Raw genomic sequence first — 25,806 nt, forward strand, 5'->3', positions numbered from 1 at the left:
GTGAAAAATTAGTCTAACAGAGCAAGACTGAATTATGTATCGGAGCATTATGTTTTTTTATTTGTACTCGGTTTTTCTTATTTTGTAATTTTTATGCCTTTTCCACCGTGTTTTTGTATATGCTTGTATATATTTCGGCTTAAAATAAATTTTTAATCCAAAATTAAAGCCATAACTGAACTAGAGCCTTTTCTTTCAACTTTGATTTGATTCTGATACTACAAAAACCTTTTATTTTCGGTTAAACTTGCATTAAATAAAAGAAAAGTGTTTCTTGGGGTATAAGAAATAAATTTTATAAATAATTTTCACCAAGAATAATCAATTTTTATTCTTACTCTTATTTGAAAGTTTTTTTTTTTTTTTATAATTCCTAATTTTCTATTATCAGTTCTTAAAAGAACTATAAATAGATCTAGTGACTAAAAGATTAACTTGAACGGTAATCTACCCACTGGTGATCACCTTAATATGCTTAAACTAAGTATATGAATAGCCTTAATCTATTGATAATGTTAAGTAAAACTAAATTTTAAATCTAGCACATTTTGTCTGTTTAGTCTGTTCACAATGACTGTTAAAACCTAAATTTTAAATCTAGCACGTTTTGTCTCTTTAGTCTGTTCACACTGTCACACTTGTCCAAGAGTTTGATCACTTCAGAGTTTGGATGCTGCTCAATGCGTGTCAGGTATCTATCACTGAAACGCGCAATTTCTTCACGCACTGTGGTCACTTCGAGACTTCGGTGAATATCGTCATTACGTACATACCACGGGGAATCACTAATTGTTCGCAACACTTTTGATTGAAATCTTTGCATTATTTCGATATTACTATTGCTAGCACATCCCCATAGCTGAATGCCATAGGTCCACACAGGTTTAAGTATTGTTTTATACATTAACACTTTATTGTTCAATGATAGCTTAGAATTTTGACCCAAGAGCCAGTATAAATTAGAAAATTTCAAGTTTAGCTGTTTTCTTTTCGACCAGATGTGTTTACGCCAGGTAAGTCTTCTATCAAGGTGTATACCTAGATATTTGACTTCATTTGACTGTGGAAAACTGACACCGTTCATTATAACAGCTGGACACGTTTATTTTCTCAAAGTGAACGTTGCTTGAACGGATTTCATCTCGTTAACTTGAATACGCCACTTATTCAACCAATGTTGTATTTTATCGATACTTGTCTGCAGTTTTTGAGTAGCTGAATTTGGATCTACATCAATCGATAGAATCGCAGTATCATCCGCAAATGTAGCTGTTACGTTTGTGTCATCGACCGGTAGATCCGCGGTATAAATTAAATAAAGAGTTGGACCTAGAACACTGCCCTGAGGTACACCAGATTGGATAGGAAACAAGTCAGAAAGTTCTTCTTGAATTTTGACTTTGAAGTATCTGTCTTCTAAGTATGATTTTAAAACACAGAAATAAGAACTTGGGATTTGATGTTTTAATTTGTACAACAGGCCCGGATGCCATACTTTATCAAAGGCTTTGCTGACGTCAAGGAATGCTGCTGTACAATATTTTTTTTCTTGAAAACTTTTCGTAATCGTATTTACTATACGGTGCACTTGTTCTATTGTGGAATGTTTCTCACGGAACCCAAATTGATGCTCAGGAATGATTTGCGACTCTTTCAATATTACTTTTAGTTTACTTAAAAATAATGTTTCGAACAGCTTAGACCATGTTGGCAATAAACTGATAGGTCGGTAAGATTTTACTTCGTTGACCGGTTTACCAGGTTTAGGAATTAGTATAATTTGCGATATCTTCCAAAGACACGGAAAATAGCCCAATCTTAATATAGCATTGAAAATATACTGAATAAAGACCATTCCGTTTTTTGGAAGCTCGTTTAAAACCTTTGTTGTTATAAGATCGAATCCTGGCGTTTTTTTACGATTTAGTGATTTAATTCCCGTACTTAACTTATTTGAAAGTTAAAAATATTTATTTTTTTTTAATTCGAAAAAATATTTATTACATATACAGATTTATTTTTACATTTATACACATTTTTATGTAAACATTATATAAAAATTTATTTTTACCTGTATTAATGACTAGGATTTCTGATAACTTGTTACACTAATGGTTTAATGGTTCTTAGAATAACTGTGAATCGAATTATTTAATATAATAAAATTAAAATAATGGTGGAAGCGTCGTGAACTTTTTTAAATATTTCTATTTATCTTTTTAATAGATAAAATCCGCTCTTTAGAAAACACTACCGATTTAGTTCATAGATATAAAAAAACTTGAGTATCAAATTCAGCTTTTCTAATATATATACATACCTCTACATATAGAGATAGAATTTAAAACTTTTTTCAAACTATAAATATTGCCATTGTTGTCTCTTTAAGAGACTCTGAACATAGAATCTATATATATATATATATATATAAAACACTAAAATTTATACATCAGAATACTTTTACTATTATAATACATAGATAAATGGTAAAATTTAATTAAAATTAAAAAATGACTATGTTTTTTTTTTGCATTTTTTAAAAAAATTTTTATTTTTATACTAAAAACTTTAATTAAGTAATAAATAATACAAAATTCAGTTTTTTTTTTTTTTTTGTAATTATACAAAAATTTATTTTCAATTACAATATCGAATCGGATTTGAAAAATATGCTTAATTGCATTTTATATGTGTGTATGTATTATATATGGAGTATCTATATTATTATATCGTTTTTGTGGAATACATAATGATTAATGTGAATTTATCCTCTGTGGAATATAATTTTATTGATTGGAGAATATTCAGTTGAATATTGTGTTTATATTAGTAGGTAATGAACCAGGACTGTATGAATATGAAAATTGCCACAATTTTCATATTCAAGGTCAATTTTATTGAAATCACAATATGTTTTAAAATATTAAAAAACGTTACTATAACATTTTCTGATCCATTGGACTATTATTTACAGTGAGTCAAGTCCAAATGTTATACAAATCATCCAGAAACAATTAAGGATTTATCGTATGTAATTAAAGTGACTAAGAGAAGTTGAAATGTAGTCTATTTGTAAGGATTTTTATTCCTTATATATTTGACTTCTCAGTTGAATTGAAAAGATAAATAAGTGTTATTTTTCAAATGGTGTATATTTGATTGAAACTTTTTCTTTCTTCATATAATTTTATCTATTCTCAAATTAAGAATTTTCAAATTTTTTCAACCTATCTCAGTTTGAAAAATTTTTTAGCTTAATTTTAAAAAAGTCCTTCAGAAATGGAGGTACTTTACTTTTTTTATTCAACAAATTCATATATAAATGAAAGAATAATTCATCTAAAGTATATAATTTTATTTTTTATTAATTATTGGTAAAAAATAGTTATATTTTTGAATAAATCGTCACTACCAATAACGACTTGCTATTGGTAATGACGTATTTACACCCGTTGAGGCTGTGCATCAATCGGTATCACGTTATAGTCACATTTTTGGCTTTAACGTGACTATAAAATTTTCTAATTTTCTATGGACAATTGCGTTAGAGTATATCATCATTATTTTATCATTTCTCCGTGCGGTGGCGTTACGAAAGCGATGTGTTGATGTCACTCACCGTTTGAATTTATAGTTTAGAAAAACCATTTTCAATTATAAAATATAGATGACAAATCAATTAAATTTTTCTTAGTAAGTTTCAATAAACTCTCGAAAAAAAATTAAATAAAAGAACATGCAACTTTTCTACTGAGAGAATTTCACTTATCGCGAGAGTAGAAGTGTAAGCATGATTACTGCGGAAATTAAAGGGCCTACTCGTGCACTTTTGTTAGTTTAATATAAGTCTAATTCAATAAATTAAACAAATTTGGAATATAAATATAATGAAATTAGTTAAAATGAATTTCATTATTTAGTTATGGGTGCGTTTGGCAGAAAAAAGCGCTTGAGAGCGCTTACTAGCGCTGAAAAACAAACTGTACAGTTTTCGGCCAGGACATGTTTGCTAACTTCAGTTGCGCTGACACAATCCGCCATTTTGCTTATTTATTTTGTTTGTTTTGAAGTAGAGTTCATAAGTTGTTTTGTGCAATTAGTTTCAAGTAATATTAAAATAAACAATAATGTCAGTCCAAAAAATAGTAAAATATATGTGTGGAAATGTGCAATTTGACAGCGCTTACCGCTTAACAATCGCCATTTTGCTTACAAGCGCTTCCTAGCGCTTTTTTCTGCTAAACGCACCCTATTATTTCTTTACTCTAATAATTTCACGCTGAAACATCATTCAATAATCACGTAATAAAACTATTTTTTAATTAGCAAGTGCATTAAAAAATAAATTTATATAAAATTATGTAAAGGTTGATGATTTACAAAGTTTAAGAATATTTAACACCCAAAATATTTGACGCATGTGCAGAACGAGTGAGCAAATCTCTCATCAAGCGACTAAAGATTGCCGAACCCTTGACGCAAGTGCTGACGGAATATTTAATATAAATTTAAAAAAATAACTAAAAAATGCCTCACCCTATACAGAATGTTCGATTTATATCTAGGCATATAAATATCACGAGTATGACAGAATAAATGCGTTAAGCAATGCGTCTAAGTGAGAGGTATTATATCCATATGTTGAAACTGCGATATGCGTTGAGATAGTTGTAAGACGCTTGGAAAGTGGGAGTTTCTTAGTTGAATAGATGAACTAAAACAGAAAAGCTACGATACAAGTCATTTTTGCAATTTCATATAGCACCTATAATACCTCTTAATTAGATGCATTGCTTAACGCATGTACTTTGTCATACTCGTGATATTTATATGCCTAGATGTAAATCGCACATTCTGTATATTATCATCATAAAAGACAAAATAGAATATTATTATTATTATTATTATTATTACTTTGATATTTAAATTAATAATAAATGTATTTTCTAAAAGTTTTATGCAAAAATACAAATTTAAATATTAATTATTTATGTATTTTATATGTATACTAGCGGCCCCGACGGACGTTGTCCCGTAAAAACGTAACTCCAATTCATGAATACCTATACTACGTTTAGCCTGTCCGCTAAACCCATCCCGCTAAACCCCAATTTAACTCCTATTTATTGGAGTGGCCTGACCTTCGACCTTTGGCCTGACCTTTGATAGTAGAGCTCGCTGCGCTCGCATATGGCTCTAATAAATGCCTATTGACAATACCTGAATACTATTAAAAATACATAGTACACATAGTATACATAATGTGATATGATTTATATGCGCTCCCACCATTTAATGAAATTTCATTTTTTTGGTACGGAGCCCTCAAAAACAGTTGTACTGGACCAAATTGTAAATCTAAACCATTCTCGAATCTCCACGAACACACACAAAAAATTTCATCAAAATCGGTCCAGCCGTCTAGGAGGAGTTCAATTACATACAGACACACACAAGAAATATATATATTAAGATTATATACACAGGTACATAAAAAATGGTACTTTTACAATATGGGATACGGATGGTTGGATAATGTACCCATGATATGAACTAACGTATCGTGTGTCAAATGTAGGTAGGTATATGATACACATCCAGTGGCGGAATATGATATCTTATTCTCCTCTCTATAAAATTAGAACTTTATCACAAAACTTATCTAATTGACAAATAAAACAAAGAAGTATACGAAATAAAATCAAGGATATATTGAATTTTCATGGTCATTTCGTAATATAATATATTTTTGGGACACACGTCCCCAAATAACGGAATTCACATAGGACCGACTCTGTATCGTTCACCTAGATAAAAATATTTTATGATTACAAATTTAATTTATTATTAAAATATGAAAAATAAAATAAAATTAAAAGATTTTCAAAAGAAAATGTATATTATTATTTATCTTATATACATTATAATTGAATTTTTGTTACATAGAAAATGGTGAGTTTAACACAAAAATTAGGTCAAGGAAATTAAAAAAAAAATATATATTAGTTTTCAGTATCCACTTTAAGAGTATTAAACTGCTTAGTAAAAAAGTAGACACGTGTGGTAGCGAAATAGTACGAGCATTGATCGTTTGATCTTTTGAAATGGAATCGAATAACTAACTTCAGTTTTTAGAAATAAATGGAGAATACTTTTTCAAAATATATACAGGGAGCGCCATTTTAATCCATTATGGCTAATAGTTTGTTTTGTAGTAAACCAACAAAAATATAACTTAACAAAAGTTGCAGAGTTTGATTAGAGGACATGATGTTCTGACATCAAATTGGACGTAGTTCTCCAGGTTGCTTTAATAATCAACTTAGATCCTGGAAGATAAGAATTAGAAAGTTGGCCCTCATAAAAAACCGCAACATTTTTTTATTTAAAATTTTTTTCGAAAATCATCTGCTTTGCGGCTTAAAATATGACATTTTTGTATTTAATAGAAAGAAAATACGCTAGCTTTGGCAAACTCTTGTGCGTGTTAATATGCTCTTAGTTCAAGTAAATTTTTAAGGAAGATTAAGGTCAAATGACCTTGAAAATAGAATTTCAGGTCAAAAAATGGACATGCACACAGGTAAATGTTCTCTATTGGCATTTTTCAACTTTTAGCAAAAGTATTTTTCTGTAGTTGGCGTGTTTTCTTGCGATTAAAAATGTTAAGTTTTTTATAAGGATTAACTTTCTACTTTGAAGTGTTATTGAAACTTATTTGGTTATTGGTCCAATCTTATGTCAGAACATGATGTCCTCCATCAAACTCTGCAACTTTTTTTAAGTTATTTTTTTATTAGTTAACTATAAAAAGAGTTATTAGCCATTATAGATTAAAATAGCTCACTCTGTATAAGTAAACTAAATATTTAAATTATCGGTTTTGTGGACAATAATACTTGATATGCAAAAAATAGAGCAAACGAAAAATTACACAAAAAATTAAAAAATAATTTTAAGTATCGGAGTCGATACTTTAAAATTATTTTTCACTTTTTTGTGCATTTCTATTTTTTTGTAAAATTTTTTTATTCATTACCGTTATTGATTTTCTTTGAGAACAGAGCCAACCATACCTAGATATATTAAAAAAAAAAACACACTTTAAAATGTATTAGATAAATATACATAAAATATATATATACTGCTGCGATCAAAGAAAACCGCGGAGTAGGAAATTGTTGCAGGGATTGCTTGCTTGTCATTACCAAGTAATGACTTTTTGACATGTATCTCTTAAAACTCATTAACAATTTTCTCATTTAAATATATACATACAGATTTTCAAACCATCCCTTTTTATTCTACTTTCATGTATCCCATTTACAGGGAGAGAATTTGTTAACGTATGTACGTAAACAGTAAAATTTATATCGCAATCCAGAATACGTGAACGATCGACTATGATATTGTCTAGAAGTGAAACGGCACGATCATTTCTTCTTTATTGACTCGACTCTGGGCTATCGATAATTTTAATTCCCCTTCGTCAACAGTTTAAGGTCCTCCACGCTCTCACAAGGTAGAATAAAGCCCGACAATAAGCGAGAATTATGGTGTCTCCCTGTCCTTATCTGACCTTGTCCCACTTCGCTAAAAAGGAGGTTTATTTTCGTAAAGTCAAAGGATACACAGGGCTCCCAGATGACTACAAGCGATCTTCTCCACACTCTCGTCATTTCATTATTGTGTTATTGACAACGGTTAATTTTTTAAAAACCCTTTTGACATTGAAGATAACGGCACTAGCTGGATTTACGCAGGCAGACTTGTCTCCCCAGGATCAACGAAGATTAAAAAAAAAGGTGTGGCCTAGAGGCGTAAAAAGTCCGCCTCTGCTTAAGTGGGCTTTCCTAAAAAATTCGCCATAGGGGCCACAATACTTGTAAATGGGTTCACTGGAAAGTTTTAAATCTCAAATGAAATGAAACACAACAAAGTAATATCAATCACCATCACCTTGAGTTCCTTGAAAAGCTAATTATATTATATTTTTGTTTAAATGTGATTTAAGGCTTAAGAACATTCGTTCCCTTAGGCCCAAAATTATATTGGACTTAAATGATAAAAAATTAACTTTCCAGTGAACCAATATTATTTTTATATGTTTATTTTCGATTTATAGTTTATTCCTTAAAAGAACGTTACCTCTTATAATTTAGTGTAACTAGTTTTTCATGCTAGTTATGTGAGTATTTTTATTTCTTAATTTGTTGCTTTGAATACTAAATTTCAATATCCGATTAAATTTTAGAATTGATTGCTTGCGTGTGTCTGTGTATAGTTTTATGTACTCAAAATTATTGAATTTAATTTTTAAAGGGTGGAAAAATACTTCATAGCTAGGTATTTTGTCTGCTGGATACAAAAAGTTCTCGCAAATTATTCAACTAAGATATCTATTTCTATCGGATTGAGACAAAACGCAATATCAGAAAGAAAAAATTTCTCTAAATAACAGTTGCATTAGTGCACACAGTATAGCAAGCAGCACATGATCACAGCACACAGGTAAATTGAACAACAGTGCTGCTGGTACAATTTACTTCTGCATTAGACAAAATATTCGTCAAAAATTAATCTTTGTTTATTGTTTTTCCGTAAACTAAACGGCCAATTACGTTTAATTTAAACTCAAAGCATCCCTAATTTGTTTATATCTAGTTTTGTTTGCAATGTTAATTTCTGTAGAAAAAATCTTGAACTAAGAATGTTCAAAAACGTCTTCTAAATACGTACGGATTCCTAATATTTTCGTGTTAAATATCGACAACTCTTTGAAAATTTATAGCAGCTGACAGAGACGGTCAATGATTCTGCAATTTTTTGTTTACAACTTTATATCGTTCAAAACTATCTCTTTGCACAATTTCGTACAAAACTAATTTTAGTCTTATGTCGTTAGAAATACCTTAAAATTTTGAGTCCGACTAATAATGAAGAAACTAATACTTTTAATAAATATGTATAAAGTTTGTACTTACGACCTATTGTGTAGATATCTACTAAAAAATTAAAAAAAAAAAACCAAAATGATTTTGTTTTTGTTATTAATATTTAATATAATTTTAAATAAGTACAAAGTTTTGACACTTGACTCCAATTTTATAAATTATATAATATTTTTATTTTATTTTTAATAATAATAATAATAATAAATTGTATACATCACAATGTAATTTATATTGAATATTTTATAAAATAACAGAATAATAATAATAATTATAAAAAAAAAAAAAAAATCAAATCAATCATAAATGCATCTATATGTAAATATTTTTGAAATAAAACACAATATATTAGATCAGTCATTTTAAGTTAGAATTTCTAAACAAATTTTGCTGAAGTGATTTTTGCCACTTTCTTTTTTCCAATACCAATACAAATAACGAACCCATTTTGTACATATATTCGACTCATTCTATAGAAGTTTTTGAATAATTGTATTCAAAAATTTTAGGTAAGGAAGCACCCATTAACCACGTCACCTGATCAATAAAGGAGGAGAGGTGTTGGATTAGTTCTAAACTTATATTAGTTCAAGTCGAGCTTGTTGTATCGTATTTTTCTTGGTAAATTTGTTTTGGCACAAAGAAAAAAATTGGCAAACATTGGTTTAAAAGATCTTGAATTTTACTTTTACAATTAAAGAACGAAATATTCTTATGATACCGTATGAACGTGTTACTTGTAGACGTAAAGCGTACGGCTTCTATGGGCTTAGTACGTTCGAACAAGCCAATGCACCGCGGTGAACCGGTTTTTAAAGATTGAAGAAAATACAAAATGTCTACTTGGCTTGATAATAAACCACATTCCATTTGGGGGAGGGGGGTGTCATAGAAAAGATTACGGTAGGCTACAAGGAGGGAGGAAGGATTTCCAAAGTGGATGGAATTGAGGTACGTAGTTTATGGATGTTCCCTAAAAGCGACAAAATAACGAATTTTCGTTTAGAAATGAAACCCTAAAATGGATGGACTAACTTATTTGTTTCGTTACTATTTCATCCTAAATAGTATAATAATTCATCAATAAATAATTTTTTTTTTCAAAAAACCAGTCAATTTTATAGCAGTCCTTAATTTCACAATTTTATTATTTCATTCTGATAATTAATTTTTTTTTACTTAAAAATGATTAGCCTTTCGACTCGGAGTGTTCTTTCTTACTGTTTTAAAAAACGTTTAGGATTGTTAGATCTTGGTACAAATCAAGAAGACTAGAAAAGAAGGAGAGTTAACTCTGGGTTTTGAGTGAATACGTCCGACACTTGTAAGTTCGCATATCTGAATTTAGCGGCGTTGATTGTATCTCACTATCATAGTATTATGTATGAAGTTGCGCAGAAGCAATACCATGATCATGAGATACAATCAGCGCCGCCAAATTCAGATTAACGAACTTACAAGTACCGAACGTAAATGAGCCTATCGAATGCATTGCCTGGGATCCAGACTCAACTCTTTATCTTTGTACAAATGTTAATGGATAGTCAGTCCTCTTGGCACAAATGTATATGGATAGAAATGATCCAAACTATGTTAGTAATGATAAATGGCATAATTCAATAACACTTTAATCAATTTAAATAAGAAATAGACATTGTCATGACTGAGAAATAATCGGAGATCGGAAGGCTAATCATGTTTTTATTTTTATGGTTTTAGAAATATAGTTAATTTTGTTCTTATTTTTTTTTAGCTCGAGCTAACAGTCCTTGCAACTCGATTTTCCTAAACATTTTTCAAGATTTTTCCCACAATCCCTACACGCAGGAATAGTAAGAAGAAAATTAGGAAGAAATTTCCAGTGAGAAGGAAATTGCCACGAATTCAATATCTAATAGGTAGGAATAATGAGAAGAAACTTTTGAAGAAAAATTTGTGAATATATCCATTTTTTAGCTAGTAACTCGAGTGTAAACGACCTTGAGTTAAATTCAGGCAAATTAAGATTCAAAACCGGGTTAAAACAGGATTCGAGTCACATCATTACTCTCAAGTATAAATTCACAACGAGTGTTAGCAGTTGCCCACAAAAAAAAATTTATAAATGGGAATCAACAAAAATTCATTTTATTCATTAAAAAAATGCAAGAAATATCAAAATTAACTAATTTCCATTAAATTCGTCTGTTTCACTACAAAATAAAATCTCGAACTAGTAAACGTTCTCTAAATATTGAGATCACACGAGTTTATATCATGGGATTTGTAAATGATAATTTTACACACATGGGAAACGAATAGTCTCATTTTTGAGTTGAACTCAAAATAATATTTTTTAAGGAATATTTTTATTAATTTTTTTTTATCTTTTTAAATATTGAAAAAAATCAGTCCTATAATGTATTTTCATTATTTTTCAGTTTTGAGTATTTCTTTTATATACAAATTCACCTTCTTTTTTTTAAACAAATTGATTTGAACACATTTTTACATAAAAATTACTTTCCATAATGTTTGGCTATAAAAATATATGCTTATTGATTCTTTCTTTATGTTTTAACTATTATTAAACTTCTTTTTTGGAAACTGTTAATTTAAAGTGGGGTTTCATACGATTTACAAAATTTGTGCGTTCCTTAATACTACAAAAAGTTTAAAAAATATTTGGAAGATTTTTGGATTATGGAAAACTTATTAGATTTAATGTAAGACTGACTGAAAAGGTTTTAAGGAAGAAACCTTTTTGTATTGTGCGTTGTTTATATTTTGGGGAATACTGAGTTTTGAGTTTTTGATAGCATTTATAAGGAAGGCGAATTGAAAAAGAATCATATAGATATTTTGTATGCGACCAAAGAAAGGTGCGACTGAATTCACCAACATGATAAGGGTTTAGAGCCGGTTATTTAAGTTTAAAAAGAATCTGTGCCAAAGTCAAATTTATCACGGCTACATTAAAAATCTATTTCAATTAAGTACCAATCTCATTGAATAGTCAGTATTTTACTCACATTGTCGAAACATATTGTATGAGACACAGTAAACTCAAAAAAAAATTTAAATAAAAAAAAAAACTTATTTAAAGCACAAACTTCTATTGTTCTAAAAAAGTAGATCATAATTTTGTAGGAACTTCGTAAAGGCTTGAGGTACTCCGAATCTTTGTTGATATTTTATATTGAGCGCCTCAAGCTTTTACGATTAGTCATGTATGAGTGACTCCTATAAAATTTTTTTTAACTTTTTAGTGCAATAAAAGATTGTGCTTTAAAAAGTATTTTTTATTTAAAACTAAAAAAGGCATGTATATCAAATATGGTGGAAGCGATGGGAAAATCAGGTCATGCCTACCATAAAAATGCATTGTCATCCAAACTAAAAATGTATACAATTTTTCAGCACGATCGGTTGAAAATATCTACTTCAAAAATGACTTGGAAGATTCCACCCGAATAAACGTATCTAGTTATATATATAGACTACAAGCCCATACTAACATGTTTCGGGTAAAATGACCTACCAGGAATCATAGGCAGCTTGACTGTATAGTTAATTCTCTTTATAATTGGCACACATTGCCGAAATTTTCACACGAGCAACACCACTTTTATTGGAAACAAGAAGCAAAATTTAATTTCGAAAAAAATAACTGATCTCTAGAATATAGATATACTATCTATATGACGTAAAATGAAAGTGTTTAATTTTGAAGCGATCCCAGCGCCACAGAGTGAGTGGCTGGGAACTAAAAGAAATCATTGTACTATACGAATTAAAAATATTGAACCGTTTCATTTATATTAGTTTTATTTACTCGCTTGAAGGCGCTAGTATCAAATTTGATCAATTTCAACAATGGCATGATCTATCCAGCTATATATCGAGATCGGTGAAAGAAATATAAAATGAATTTATCATATCAGTCGGACGATTCTTTCACAGAAGAGAGTAATTAAAAATCTACGAACTTAATAATAGTTAAAACATTATAAGAACAAATGTTACTAAAAATATTTAAAATGTTTTACAGTTTTTGCTTTTGAAAAATATTCGATTTGACATTAATTTAACAATATATTTTATTGGTTATGTTAATTTCTTTCATCAAAAATTACATTTCTCTTTAGTTTTTGAAACTTGTTGAAGAAAATAAAAAAATGGAAAAAATTATTTAAATAACACTTCTTATTTCTTTGTGTTGAAAGAAAACCTAAAGGGAATGATGGATAGAATATATTTAGAAAATATAGAAAGAAATTATGGCACATAATTTTTTTTCTATATTATGTAAATAATTAGTTGTAATAAACTGTTTTTTGACGATTCTTCTGGAATAAACATATTTGGCAGTTATGTTAATAAATTATAATCACGTTTAATTAACAGAAATTTTAAACAATTTAATAAAATTTACGGTTCTTTATTAGTTTAGGAGCCATTGAGAAAAAATTGAAATATTTTCACTTTAGCAGTTACCTAAGACGCAGAATTTGGCTGGCGACAGGAAATATCTTTTCACTACAAAATGATAGCGTTATATCCAATTGAAATCCATCATTTGTTACGTCGTGTACCATATATATGGCTACACGTAAAAAAAAAACTGGCGGGATTCTGGTTGGTAACGCTACCGCTCATAAAACGAAATGGGCGGCACGGAGTACCACGACGATTACTCAGATGTCAGCCGTGAGTGTTTTTCTCATTCACTCAGTTTTTTCTCAGTATTTTCCTCATACATTACTTAGTTATCAAAAATTTCATTCTATGACAACATTTTTTATTAATGGCTCCTTGTTTTTAATGTGTTTTGGTTAAATTGGTTAATGATTAGTAAATATTTGTTAAAACTGTGTGGTAATATTTTCTAAATTTTTCTCGGGTATTTAAAACTAACTACTTTCAATAAATATGTCAATTATAAAAGATGTAAATTAATAAAAAAAATTTGTTTTCAGTTTGTATATAATTTTAGTTTGTAATAAATGCACTAGGTTATGTTTATAAACTTCAAGGGTATTTCTTGTTTAATAGAAAAATGCGTTTTTATAAAGCAGAACTTGCTTCCTCTTTATTAATAATATCCTTTTCTTTTTTCTTGGAACGCTTACGACGTTTTGAGTCACGTGTTTTAGGTGATCGTTCTAATAAGAATAATGCTTCATGAAAATCATCTGAACTTAAATTCGATTCTTGAACATGTAACACCGAACTTAAAGCGCCATCCGTAGATGATTTTGGAAAACGAAACATTTCACGTTCACGTTCTGGTTCATTAGCGGATTTCGATTTCATACCAGGCGATATAACCACACTTGATAAATCTTTTGGTAAAACACTACTATTTGATCGTACCCGTTGCTGTACGGCAGCAACTATCACAGTATTATCATTCGATTTGCAAGGTGTTGCCTCCGTAGAACGTGAACATAAATTCATTGGATGATAATTTTCTTTACCTAATAAATTTACAGTTTTTGATGGACTTGGTGATGCTCGTGGTATATTTGTGTACGATGTTTGTGGTGTACGTGATAATGCTAAACTGGGTGTATATAATTCTGGTGATCCGGGTAAATTTAAACTTTGATTTGATGTTGTGTCAATTGTTTGTGAGGTTATGTTTATAACAGTAGGAACTGTCAAACTTGATGACCGTGACTGTTTCCCCACATTGTTATTTGTGTTATTATTAGCATTTTTTGGCTCTGGTGTACGTGATATTGAGACACCACTAATGTATAAAGTTGGTGATTTTGGTATTCCCGTTTCAGATTCATATTCATTCGAACTATCGGTTTCTAATACTTTTTGTTGTTTATGTTCAATCATTTCCGGTTGTTGTGTATTAGTTGTGGTTGCGGTTTGTGTTGTATTGTTATGTGAAGATTTCCCTGGGGATTTACATATTTTAATTCGTAAATTTTGTGAAATTGTTTTTCCACTACCTATTTTAAATGATTTTTCCGATTTATTACGACTAGATGATGATGAGGATGATGACGGTTGTGATGGTGAACCATGCGGTTGTCGTTGTTTAAATAAATCATTATCACTAAACTTATTTACAGCTAATTTCGATAAATAATTGGTTTTTGGTAAATGTGCAGAGCATAATTTTGCTTTTAAACATGCTAATGGGTTCATTTTAGATGTTGGCACAATATCAGGTATTTCTGTTTGTATGATAAATGATGATCCAACCATATCTGCTGTTGGAATTTCTTTTTCCGACTTTGAATGACTCTTTTTACCAAATAAGCTATGATGGTCATGTTTTTTGGATTTTTTGGGTGATGATGCAGATGTTTGTTGCTCCACATAATGGGATGATCTTAGTAATTTAGGTGATTTTTTGTAATTACGTAATTGAAAAGTATTCGTGTCTAATGGTTTCAATGGCTCTACAGGACGAGGTGTGTTATCCTCATGATCATCTGGTGTAGACATTTCTTGATCAAATGAATTCTGTCGTTGAATTTGTTGTTTTTTATTGACATTTTCGATAGGTTGTTGATCCTCGGCGTTCAACGATTCTGATGTAGTATTTTCCTCCAATGACGATTGACCTTGGTAAAATAACGTACTACTGTTATCATTAAATGACGATGTGGATTCACTTGTTAAACTTGGACCACTAATACCTCCAGTTTGGTGTTGAAGTAATAAAAATTGTTTGGCACCTACTATTGCTGATGATGGTAAATTCAATATTTTTCTAGCGATTTCTTCACATTTTTCATCATGATTAGAACTATGATCGGAATCTAAATGATACTTGGAATCTTCATTATGTACAACGGTTCCACCTAAGCCTAATCGTATACGACGGTCACGCCTTGATTTACGTATAATTAAATCACCGGTTGAATGAGAACGTTTTAATCGTACATCGAAACGTTCATCGAATATATCACTATTATGATCATCGTCATTTTTGACTAGCTCAATATAACCACTTTCATGTATATCACTAATCTGGAATCGGCCATCTTCGTTACGACTACGAACTGGTATTGTTTTAAAAAAACACGGTAATTCTTTATCATTATTCTTCGAATATTCTGGATCAAATTCATTAATTGTTTCGATTTTGAAATTATTCTCTAACGTATGTTGTGCTAAACTTTTCAAAAAATAATCAACTGTTAAATCGGCGTTTAATTTTTCATAATGTGCGGCTGTGTACCGATTTTTTGTATTCGTATTATCGTTATTAATTTTATCGGTATGACATGCTAAATTATGAGTATTTATTTCATTATTATATTTAGTGGTCGACGAATTATTATCACTTCGAGAACAGTTCTCTACTGAATTTTTACATACTTTACAAATATCTGATGAATCTTTCTTCGGTGAATGTTTTATGGATTTTGTTGATGAAGATGTGGTTTCATTCTTTTGGTGATGTCGCCGAATGGAATCTCTATGCTCTAGTGTTGTGTTTGGTTCAGGCGCTTGTGTTGATGTACTTACGGATTCTGTATGTGGTTTGCTTGAATTTGCTACTGTTTCTTGCAATGATAATTGTATTGCGAGTTTCAGTTGTTCATCTAATGCAGTTTCTGAATTAAAAAGTTTGAGTATTAATAGAATTCATATTTTTCAATCTCTAAAAATATTTACACAACTATTAAGAACTTTTTGAATGAAAAAAACGATTCGAATCTAAATAAAAGTAAATATTACGAAAATAAACACTACCATTTGAGTGTAAGGTTTATGTATTTCAAAATATTTCGATATCTGCCCAACTTTGGGAAACAAATCTGTGTTTAATGGGATGCAACTCTAGAACGATTTGACTTTTTTATGGCTAAAAATCATTCCAGCAAAAAGCTCTAAGAAATAATGTTATAAATTGGGAAAGCTCAACCCAGAGGCCTCGGGCGGGAAAGAAACGATCGTTTTGTTGCAGATTCATTCCCTAAAATTGTCAAATAAGTCTACATAATTTTTAATGTCTTTCTCTGAATAGTCTCCAAATAGAATTAGTAATAATAATTTTGGGTTCTGATATGGAATATAAATTGCTGGATATTTTTTTCTTAAAAGTTGAAAAAAATTCATTCCTCTTGTTTTAAATTAATGTTTAGTAAATAAAGGTCAAAGTAGAACATTTCAACAATTTTAAAATACATACCATTTTTCGAATTTCGTACAAATGCTTCACTGGTACCAGGTCGATTAGTACTATCATTTAAATTTTCCAAAACATCAACAATCGATCGATCTAAACTATCCTCGCTTACTTTCCTCATTCGATCCTCTATCATTTGTAAACGTGACATTTCTAGGGCAATTACTAAATCCATATTATAATCAGTTGATATAGGAACTCGATAAACTAAAACAGAAACATTAAAAAAACAAATTAACTCTTCGACTCAGTTATCATGTTTTGATAAATGAACTTACTTTCGGTAGTCTCGTATTTACAACATCGTAAACTACAATATTGATGAATAACACCGTTACGTGGATTACGCGCACGTGGTTTTTTACATCCACGACGTTTACATTCACCAAGAATACTCACGGCTAGTGCCTGATTCACCTGAACGAGAGAAAATGTGTAGTAAATTTTAAAACTGTAATATAAAGGATTTCTCAATAAGAGTGCACCTATTTCCTTTGAAAATAAAACACGTATTTATTGAGTGATTTGTGATCTTTTCATTGCATTGTAAAGCAGACATGTTCCGATTAAGTATGAGAAAAAACATGCGGCAAATGGCCTTCGCGGTTCTGAAGACAGCCTTTTTATACGGACCGATGATTTAAGCTGAAGTTTGCACGAGGAAGGTGGAATCCTTTGGTCAAAATTTTCTGCGTAGTACTTCGTGAAAGGTGAAGTTTTTGAGAAAGATGCTCAATTGGTGTTTTCGGCGACCCTCTTGTTTACAGCAGCAATTTTTTCAAGAGACTGATCGATACTGTCCGTAGTCGACTTATCTTCTTCAAATATTTTTACCACTCTTCGAACTGTTAATACATTAGGTACTCTTACTGAACCGAAAATTTTACGAAGCTTGGGAGTTAGGCATAGTTTTTCCCAGTATCGCTCCATTTTTAATAATCGGAACAATCATACGTGGCAGTGATCAAATTACTGAATTACCATTTGCACGAAAGAAAAAAAAATTAAAACAGTGCATTCTTATTGGAACATCCTTTATAAAATTTTGGCCACTACTTTGTTTACCCCTGTTTCTTCGTCAGAATCGTAATCTGGCCAATCGTATGGGTCTAAAGAATTTTGATGACGTTCATGTGCTTCTTTTAACCACGCATTATTCGCATCTAATTGTTTTAGCGATGCCTCCAAAGCTCTATGCATTTCCGGCTAAAAAAAGTTAAACCATATAAATAACTTTATGTTTCAAATGACGGTTTTTATACTTACTTTTCTTAAGGATGGAGGAGTTTCTGGTGGAATTAATCCTTTGGATACGGCACGTACAAATTCATGACGCTTACGTCTGGCTAGAGCTGTTGTTTGCATGATAACAGCCTTTGGTGTTCGTAAATACGGTCTAGCAATTATTTCTGATAGTTTCTCAGTGACTTCTTCTAATTCATTCTAAATTAAATATTTGAATTTAATATAGAATTATCGTATAAGGATGAATTCTTGTTGACTTCGAGTTGAGATATAGTTATTAAAATAAATACCACGATACTCGAAATAAAAATTTTATTTCGAGTACCGTGTTATTTATTTCAATAACTAGAATTATCGTGTTCAGGGGGAAATTTTGAAGTTTACCTGCATAAATTCGAAAATGGTTTTATTGTAACCATTATCTTCTAGGTAATATCCATAAACGTAGGAGCCACATAAAACACGACGTGCTTTTAACAATTCTCGAACACCATCTTCAACGAATTTCATATCCTTTTCACTAAACTCTGGAAATAAACGACGATTGTTAACTACTAATGAAAATTTAAAATTTTAGAGAGAGAATTCAGCCTCTTTCAGGCTATTAAATTGCTCAAGCTATAGGCATTTGTTTACCTTCTGATCCTTTTAATGCATTTGCTAAAATTTCCATTTTCTGTTGAACGCCTGTTAACAATGGTTCTTCTAATTTTTGACTATTTTCATGATTACGAAACCGTGTATAATAATGCAAGAATCTAGTTAATTCCTCCAATTGAGAATTTCGTACCACAGCTGCCGTAATTAAATTTCCTTGTTTTTCATCAGCTTTATTCACAGCCTCAAAACGATTACATCGAAAATAACCACCAGTTGCCGAACTGTGACGTTTCCATGATTCTTGGCATACCCAACAAAAATCAAATTTACACTGAAAATAAATTACAATATTTTAAACTGAAAAAAGTGTTACAAAAAAATTATTTTTACCTTTGAACATTTCATATGATTACAACCTTCATTTTTTTGAATGGGACTCTTACAATTTGGACATGGTTTTGAATTTGTCACTAGCCATAAACAATTTGCTGCAGCTTCACTCTCATCACAATTTGCACGCAATTCTTCTGGTTTTATTTCTGCAATTTTTTGTTGCCATTGTTGCCACTGTATACATCCACATGGTGCATGTGCTTCACCTACGCATACGGAAGTTATTAATGTCATATTCGATTAAAAAATCGATCAATTCCCAGACCAGATTCAAAATTAAATTTGAATAGCCAGAGAAACTAGATCAGACAAGAAAATTATGGTTATATGTCGAAAAATTGATTTACCTAAACACTCCCAGCAAAAGAAATGTGAATTTCCACAATCGACAGCATGCGAAGTAGCCGGCGGTGGTTTAAAATTGAGATCATTTATATTATTTGGTAAAAAATTATTCGGTTGCGATTGTTCAGTCTCTGGTAATCGTACAGCTCGTCCACAACCCGCCATTGGGCACCATTTTATTGATTTATTACTTTCAACAAATGCCTACAAAAATTTCAAAATTAATTTTCCAATATTTTTGAATCTCAGTACAAGAAGAAAAATATAATTAATGTTGTAATGGGATTCGTTTACTTACCTTGATATCAAATTGTAAATAACGTTTTGCCATATCTGGACTAACAAGTTTTTCAATTAATTCAACAGGTACTAAAATATGACACTGATATGCTGGGCATAAAATATGATGGGCATCACCTTCTTCAATTTTTAAATTTAAATAACGCTCCCAACAATATGAACAGAAATTGTGTTTACATGACATTGTTATATGTTGGTCCCATATTGGTAAATTTGTTAAGCATATTTCACACTGAAAATTGAAAAATAATTTTAGAGATCACATTAAATTTAATCCTTACAATTTAATTACTAATATATTATTATATTAATATTAGGAAGAAAACCTGCCATATTCCCTCCCTTTGTTAGATATAATTTGTGAAAGAGGACCGTTTGATGAGGATTATGTGTATCTACTGAAAATAACAAAGTTCTGTGTTGGTAGCTTACAATTACTAAAGATCAAGTATTGCTTAAGTAAAAGCTGTTTTGACGGCCACAGCAGTGTCGGATGAAGCCACTACGAGGCCTGTAGCCAATTCTATTGAGCTACCTTTGATGCTGCCTCAATAGAGAGATCTTTTTTTAGTCGTTGTGAATCTACCGTCACCCTTTTTTCATAAATGGCCGCCCTTTACTGGAAACTAAAATACTCTTTAACCAGTATTTTTTTTACCATTTAACCTTCGTTAATTTTCCGCTTTCCGCTTTTATCATTTTATGTAGGAACAAGATCCTAGACCGTTATCAAAAACTTTTTTCTAGATGGGCCCACGAGGCCTGAAATTGCGTGGGGTCTGTAGCATTTGTTACTCTTACTGTATGGCTAATACCCTACTTCTTCACAGGAATAGACATAGAATACGGTGTTATCGATGAACTCCAAAAAATATGCCAAATGATCAAGATTGTCGAAAATTTAATGATCCTAGAGAAGTGATGCTTTGGTATTTTGGAAAAAGATTTTGTATACGGGCTAAATGAGCCACCACAAAGAGATATTAAAAATCAGCCTTGCTTAATTATGGAAATAATTTCAAATAAAAAATTACTTACTACGATATCGGGCCTAATTTCAATACTACGTTCGTTGTCATTCTTTTCAAATGAGCTTTGTGGAGAATTTAATGTTAATTCGACAGTTCCAGCTTGTTGTAAGGCTGACGCTGGAGCTTGTACACCTGCTAATGAACAACATTGAACTGGATCTTTCATCCATTTTTCTAGTAATAGTTCTCGTGACCATTCTACAAATGGAATAAAAACTAATTTGGTAAAATTTCAAATAAAATTTATTGTAAATTGTAAATGCATACCGTTGTCACGTAATAAGGCTTCGGCAGTAAATAATGGTATATGTAACATGTCCGATGTTTCTACTAATAATTGATCTTTAGCTTCTTGTAAGTCTTGTGTTCGTAGTCCACTGTACACTTCTTGGTCAGCTTGTTCATATCCAAATTCATCTTCGTTCACTGCATCACTGTTATCAGCCTAAAAATAATAAAATGCAATCAAAATCGGTTATAACGACATTGATTTTAACGACGAAATAGTTGATTAATTATATATAGTTGTTATTGAATCAAATGGTAACATTTTTGGTTCGAAACGTTTTTCCGTAAACTGTACAGTTTAGGCAAAAATGCACAGCAAACGAAATCTAGGTTCCTACTAGACACTCTTCGAACAAAATTTTCCAATAAATCCAATAAAAGTGGTTTGTTTTTCTATAAAGACCATTTTTGTTGAACTGAATGAAGAATCGTACAAAAAGATACAATACCAATTTCAACTCGCTAAATTCGCAAATCTAAAATTAAATATAAGATTTATCTGGCCGATTTAATACATATCTATCAATTTATCGAATTGAAATTGTTTTTACCTGGCGACAAATACAAAAAACGGCAAAAAATGTTAGGATACTTACAAAAACCATTCGAGCTTCCAACAAACGTGCAATATCGTGATGATTACTTTTCATTGCTAAATCACATGGTGTCATTTTTTCATTATTCTCAATAAATAATGCAGCATTTTGTTGGCTAACTAACAATTCAACACAACGCTTTAACCCAGTTGCTGCTGCCCAATGCAGTGCTGTATTTCCATCCTTCAAGAATAAAAATTAAATAAGTAAATTTTATAAATGTTGGGACTCCGAACCTTGGCAAAAATATCCTTGCTAAATATCTCTTTGAAAAATGATAATTATCTTGGAAATCCCAGAAAATCTCATTCATCAGTTCCCTTCTCGACTTGACAAAAAATTTGGATAATCTTCCTGCGGCGATTGGGTTTTTATCAAACAAAGCCATAAAAATATCCACAACAAAACCACTCTTCAAATAAAATAATTCATTTTACTTGTGGGTCCATTCGTTTGGGAATATTTTCCTTGCCACTAATAGATAGATCGTAGGGCAGGAATAATTGGGTGAAAACTAAAATTAAAGTATACTTTTGCATAGAGATATTTTTGTCAGAGATATTTTGCTAAGGAATTTTCGAAAAAGTTTGGGCACAGTAAATTTTCAATTTTATTTACATGATCTTGTGCATTAATATCAACTTTTTCACGACCACCGCTATTTAATGGAACACCTTTCCACTGTAATAATAAAGTGACACATGTTGCACGTCGTTCTTGTGCGCTAAATGAATTTTTTTGTTCATCTAATTGACACGCTGTATGTAAAACCGTTTCATTCAAACCATTTTTCTTATTTGGATTACCACCTGTTATACAATTATAGTTAAATTCCTATACCACAAAATATTCTACAAAAAAAAAACAAAAATAAATTTACCCAAATCAATTAAAAACGTTCGTAATAAATGTTTCATTCCATGTTTGGCTGCATAATGTAAGGCTGTATTGTGCGAATGATGTTCACCATAACTTAAATTTGGATCCAAATTTTTTCGTAATTCCGGTGAACTTTGAAATACTTGCATAGCTGCGAACTCATCACCATGTTGTAAATATTTTTTAAATTTTGACGAAGAACTACCCATTTTTTAAAATTTTATTACAAAAAAAAAAGCTCTACTACTTTTTTTTTACGAAAATATCACACTGTTTGAATTTTTTTTGTAAATTATATTTCGTAGGATGAAATTATAATTTACTGTCATGACGAATTAAATAAAAATTGGTAAAATTTTTTATTTTTTATCATTATTACAAATTTTAATGAATATTTATAGTTTAATTTAATTTTTTTTTTTACTTTAAAATAACGAACATTTTATTTTAATAATAATCGACATTTCGAATTACACATTTTTTTTTGTTTTATTTTTAAAACATACTTTCACACCTATTTGTTTAAAAAAATTTTTATTATTTAATTAATATATTTTATTTATCAGTCTCTAAAAAATTGTATTTGAAATTTTTTACAAAATAAAAATATACAATCGGAGAAGAATTTCCGTATTTTAGGCAGTGTTATTGTTGCATCAAAAGATTTTACCAATTTGGCAATGATCCAGACAAAAAAAGTAGAATGAAATGTTTATTGTCGATAATTTCGGAATGGATATTATTTTATAGTTAACACTTTAAATTATATTCGTAGTTTTATTTTTTATTTCTAGTTTAACCGTTCCGTTTAAATTAAATACATTCAGAAAAATTTAGTAAAATTAATTTTAAAAAGAAAATTAATTTTTTACGTTATTTTAAAATATTTTTCTTTTTAGATTTCGAATGAAAAATTTTTAAATGAAAGTAATTTTCAATCAGATAGATTGTAATATAAATGCCAGTAAGTAAAATAAGTTTTCATTGAATAAAGAGAACACGATATAAATTGGATGTGTAGCTGTTGGAACTATTTTAAAATCGATATGAAACATGCTATGGTTTCTACATGTTTTCAGATGTCATATACCTGAACGCATGCGTTCTATTTTCATGTTCACATTATTCATTGGGTTTTTTTTCGCTTATTGTTGAATTCTATTTTCGAATGTATATTTTATGTTTTGTGTCGTTTTAACGGATAATCACAGTTTATTTTTATATTTTTTGATTTTTTTTTTCTTTTTTCGTTGAAATGCAGTTTTTTTTATAGGTTTTTTTCTACCATGATTTACACTTTGTTTAATAGTCGATTGGTTTTTCTTCTTGATTTTTTTTTTTCAATCGTTTGTGTGATGTAGAATTGAAAGTGTTTGATTACAATAGAATTTTTTCTTGTTGCTTACTATAAAGTGGTCTCCACTTATAAAACTTAAAATGTTTTATTATTGACCTTTCTTCGTTAATTCGAAGAAAACTTTCCTTTTCGAAGAAATATTTTTATAAAAGGGAATTTCCTTTAGTGTTTTATTACTTTTTTTGCTAGTTGAAATTCAATATACCGGGTGGGCAAGTTTAATCTATACACCTAAATATCTCGTTTTGTAGTTAACTAATCAAAAAAATTACTTAAAGAAAAGTTGCAGAGTTTGAAGGGAGACATCATATTCTGACATCTGATTGAACCTAGTTCTTTGGGTTACTTTAATAGCTGATTTAGATCCTAAAGGATAAGAGAATAATACTTTGAGTTAGAGAAAATTTATTCTCATGAACTTTCAATTTTTGTTTTTAGAAAATCGTTAGCTTTCGAAGAAAATGCGACTTAAAAATATAGCATTTTTAAAGATGGACACAATGTCCTCTACTGCCCTTGACAACTTTTGTTGTCTTACCGCTTAGGATCGAAATTGGCTATTAAAACAACTCGAAGAACTGATTGGTTAGCTACAAAACGAGGTGTATGGATTAAAATGGCCCTCCTTGTAGATAGAGAAAATACAGGTAAGCTTCCTTACGTTAAGCTTTTAAATGTTGAAAATGGACATATTCAAGAAGTATCAGATTAAAAACATATGCTTACCTTACGTTAACCTTTCTTAGCGTCGAAAATTTGTTGTAAACCCCGAACCGAATTTCCACTAACGCCACAGAATTTGACTAGTTCAGAACAATTGTTAAATTTATAGACAAAGAAATTCTGTAGAAATAAATATTTCCCAAAAATTTATAAAAATCACATTCATTTGGATGTAAGACATCTATGTTTGTCAAGATATTTAGGTACTCTACTCTTTGGATTTTCTAATTGAGAAATCCCCAAGGAGAAAGCGAAGGTACTCACTACCGGGTCAGTTTTGGCATAATATTGGTATGCCACGACTGGGGTCGCCAGTCTTGGGCCAAGAAATAGCCAATACTAAACACACAAGCTTTGGTTTGCCAATCTTGGCCTTATAGTAAGCCAATCAATAATCAACAGTCAAGCCTTATTTTTCCAGTGACTCAAGATTCAGTTATGCGAAAATAGCATAAGAATCATTTTTTTTAGTTAAATTTTACCCAAAAATATTCTGGTATTATTTCTTATAAAAGTTGCACAGCTAACCAATTTTTTGTCATCAAATAATAGGGAATATTCATGTATTTTTTTTTATTTTTAATTCATTGTTTACACCGTTATAACAAAGTAAAAAATATAAATACTGCTTAAAAATGCTGTATTTAAGTGTAAAAAATATTTAAAATACATTATAATTTTGAGATATTTAAACGCAGTCTTTTGGCGCTCTCTGTTGATAACGTATAAGTACGTGATCTGTCAATTGGTGATAGTTCAATGTATAATTTACACTTAAAAAATGAATTTACAACACAGAATTTACACAGATGAAATACCATATAAAATGTAAGTAATTAATACCATACCGTATGTCAACAAATTTGAAAAGCCCGTACTATGATGTCACGCCCGTATAAAAATTTGAATTTCCGTTTTAGAAATTTTTAAATGCCCTCACTGAATTTGTACTTTT

The 25,806-nt window shown here is 30.1% G+C and overlaps 1 protein-coding gene across 1 annotated transcript; it reads right to left on the reverse strand.

The window, feature by feature from the left end:
- Positions 1 to 13,952: 13,952 nt before the first annotated feature.
- Positions 13,953 to 22,980, reverse strand: LOC123294165 (ankyrin repeat and IBR domain-containing protein 1-like). The gene is made up of 16 exons (XM_044875273.1): positions 22,773 to 22,980; positions 22,511 to 22,701; positions 21,893 to 22,075; positions 21,276 to 21,453; positions 21,016 to 21,206; positions 19,976 to 20,209; positions 19,680 to 19,881; positions 19,330 to 19,538; positions 18,976 to 19,270; positions 18,724 to 18,866; positions 18,361 to 18,537; positions 18,160 to 18,300; positions 17,373 to 17,511; positions 17,098 to 17,301; positions 14,900 to 16,519; positions 13,953 to 14,845 (listed from the first exon to the last, which is right to left on the reverse strand). Exons 1-16 carry the CDS (start codon positions 22,978 to 22,980, stop codon positions 13,998 to 14,000), a joined length of 5,163 nt encoding a protein of 1,720 aa, XP_044731208.1. The 3' UTR covers positions 13,953 to 13,997.
- Between the last annotated feature and the right edge of the window lie 2,826 nt (positions 22,981 to 25,806).

The sequence above is a fragment of the Chrysoperla carnea genome, chromosome 1 (assembly GCF_905475395.1).
Source record: "Chrysoperla carnea chromosome 1, inChrCarn1.1, whole genome shotgun sequence".
NCBI classification, from domain to species: domain Eukaryota; kingdom Metazoa; phylum Arthropoda; class Insecta; order Neuroptera; family Chrysopidae; genus Chrysoperla; species Chrysoperla carnea.

Coding starts and splice junctions, on each gene's coding strand:
- LOC123294165 (XM_044875273.1), bottom strand. CDS start 22,980: ATGGGTAGTTCTTCGTCAAAATTTAAAAAATATTTACAACATGGTGAT. Junction 21,454..21,892: donor TGGAAGCTCGAATGGTTTTT/GTAAGTATCCTA, acceptor TATTATTTTTAG/GCTGATAACAGTGATGCAGT. Junction 16,520..17,097: donor TGTACGAAATTCGAAAAATG/GTATGTATTTTA, acceptor TTTTTAATTCAG/AAACTGCATTAGATGAACAA.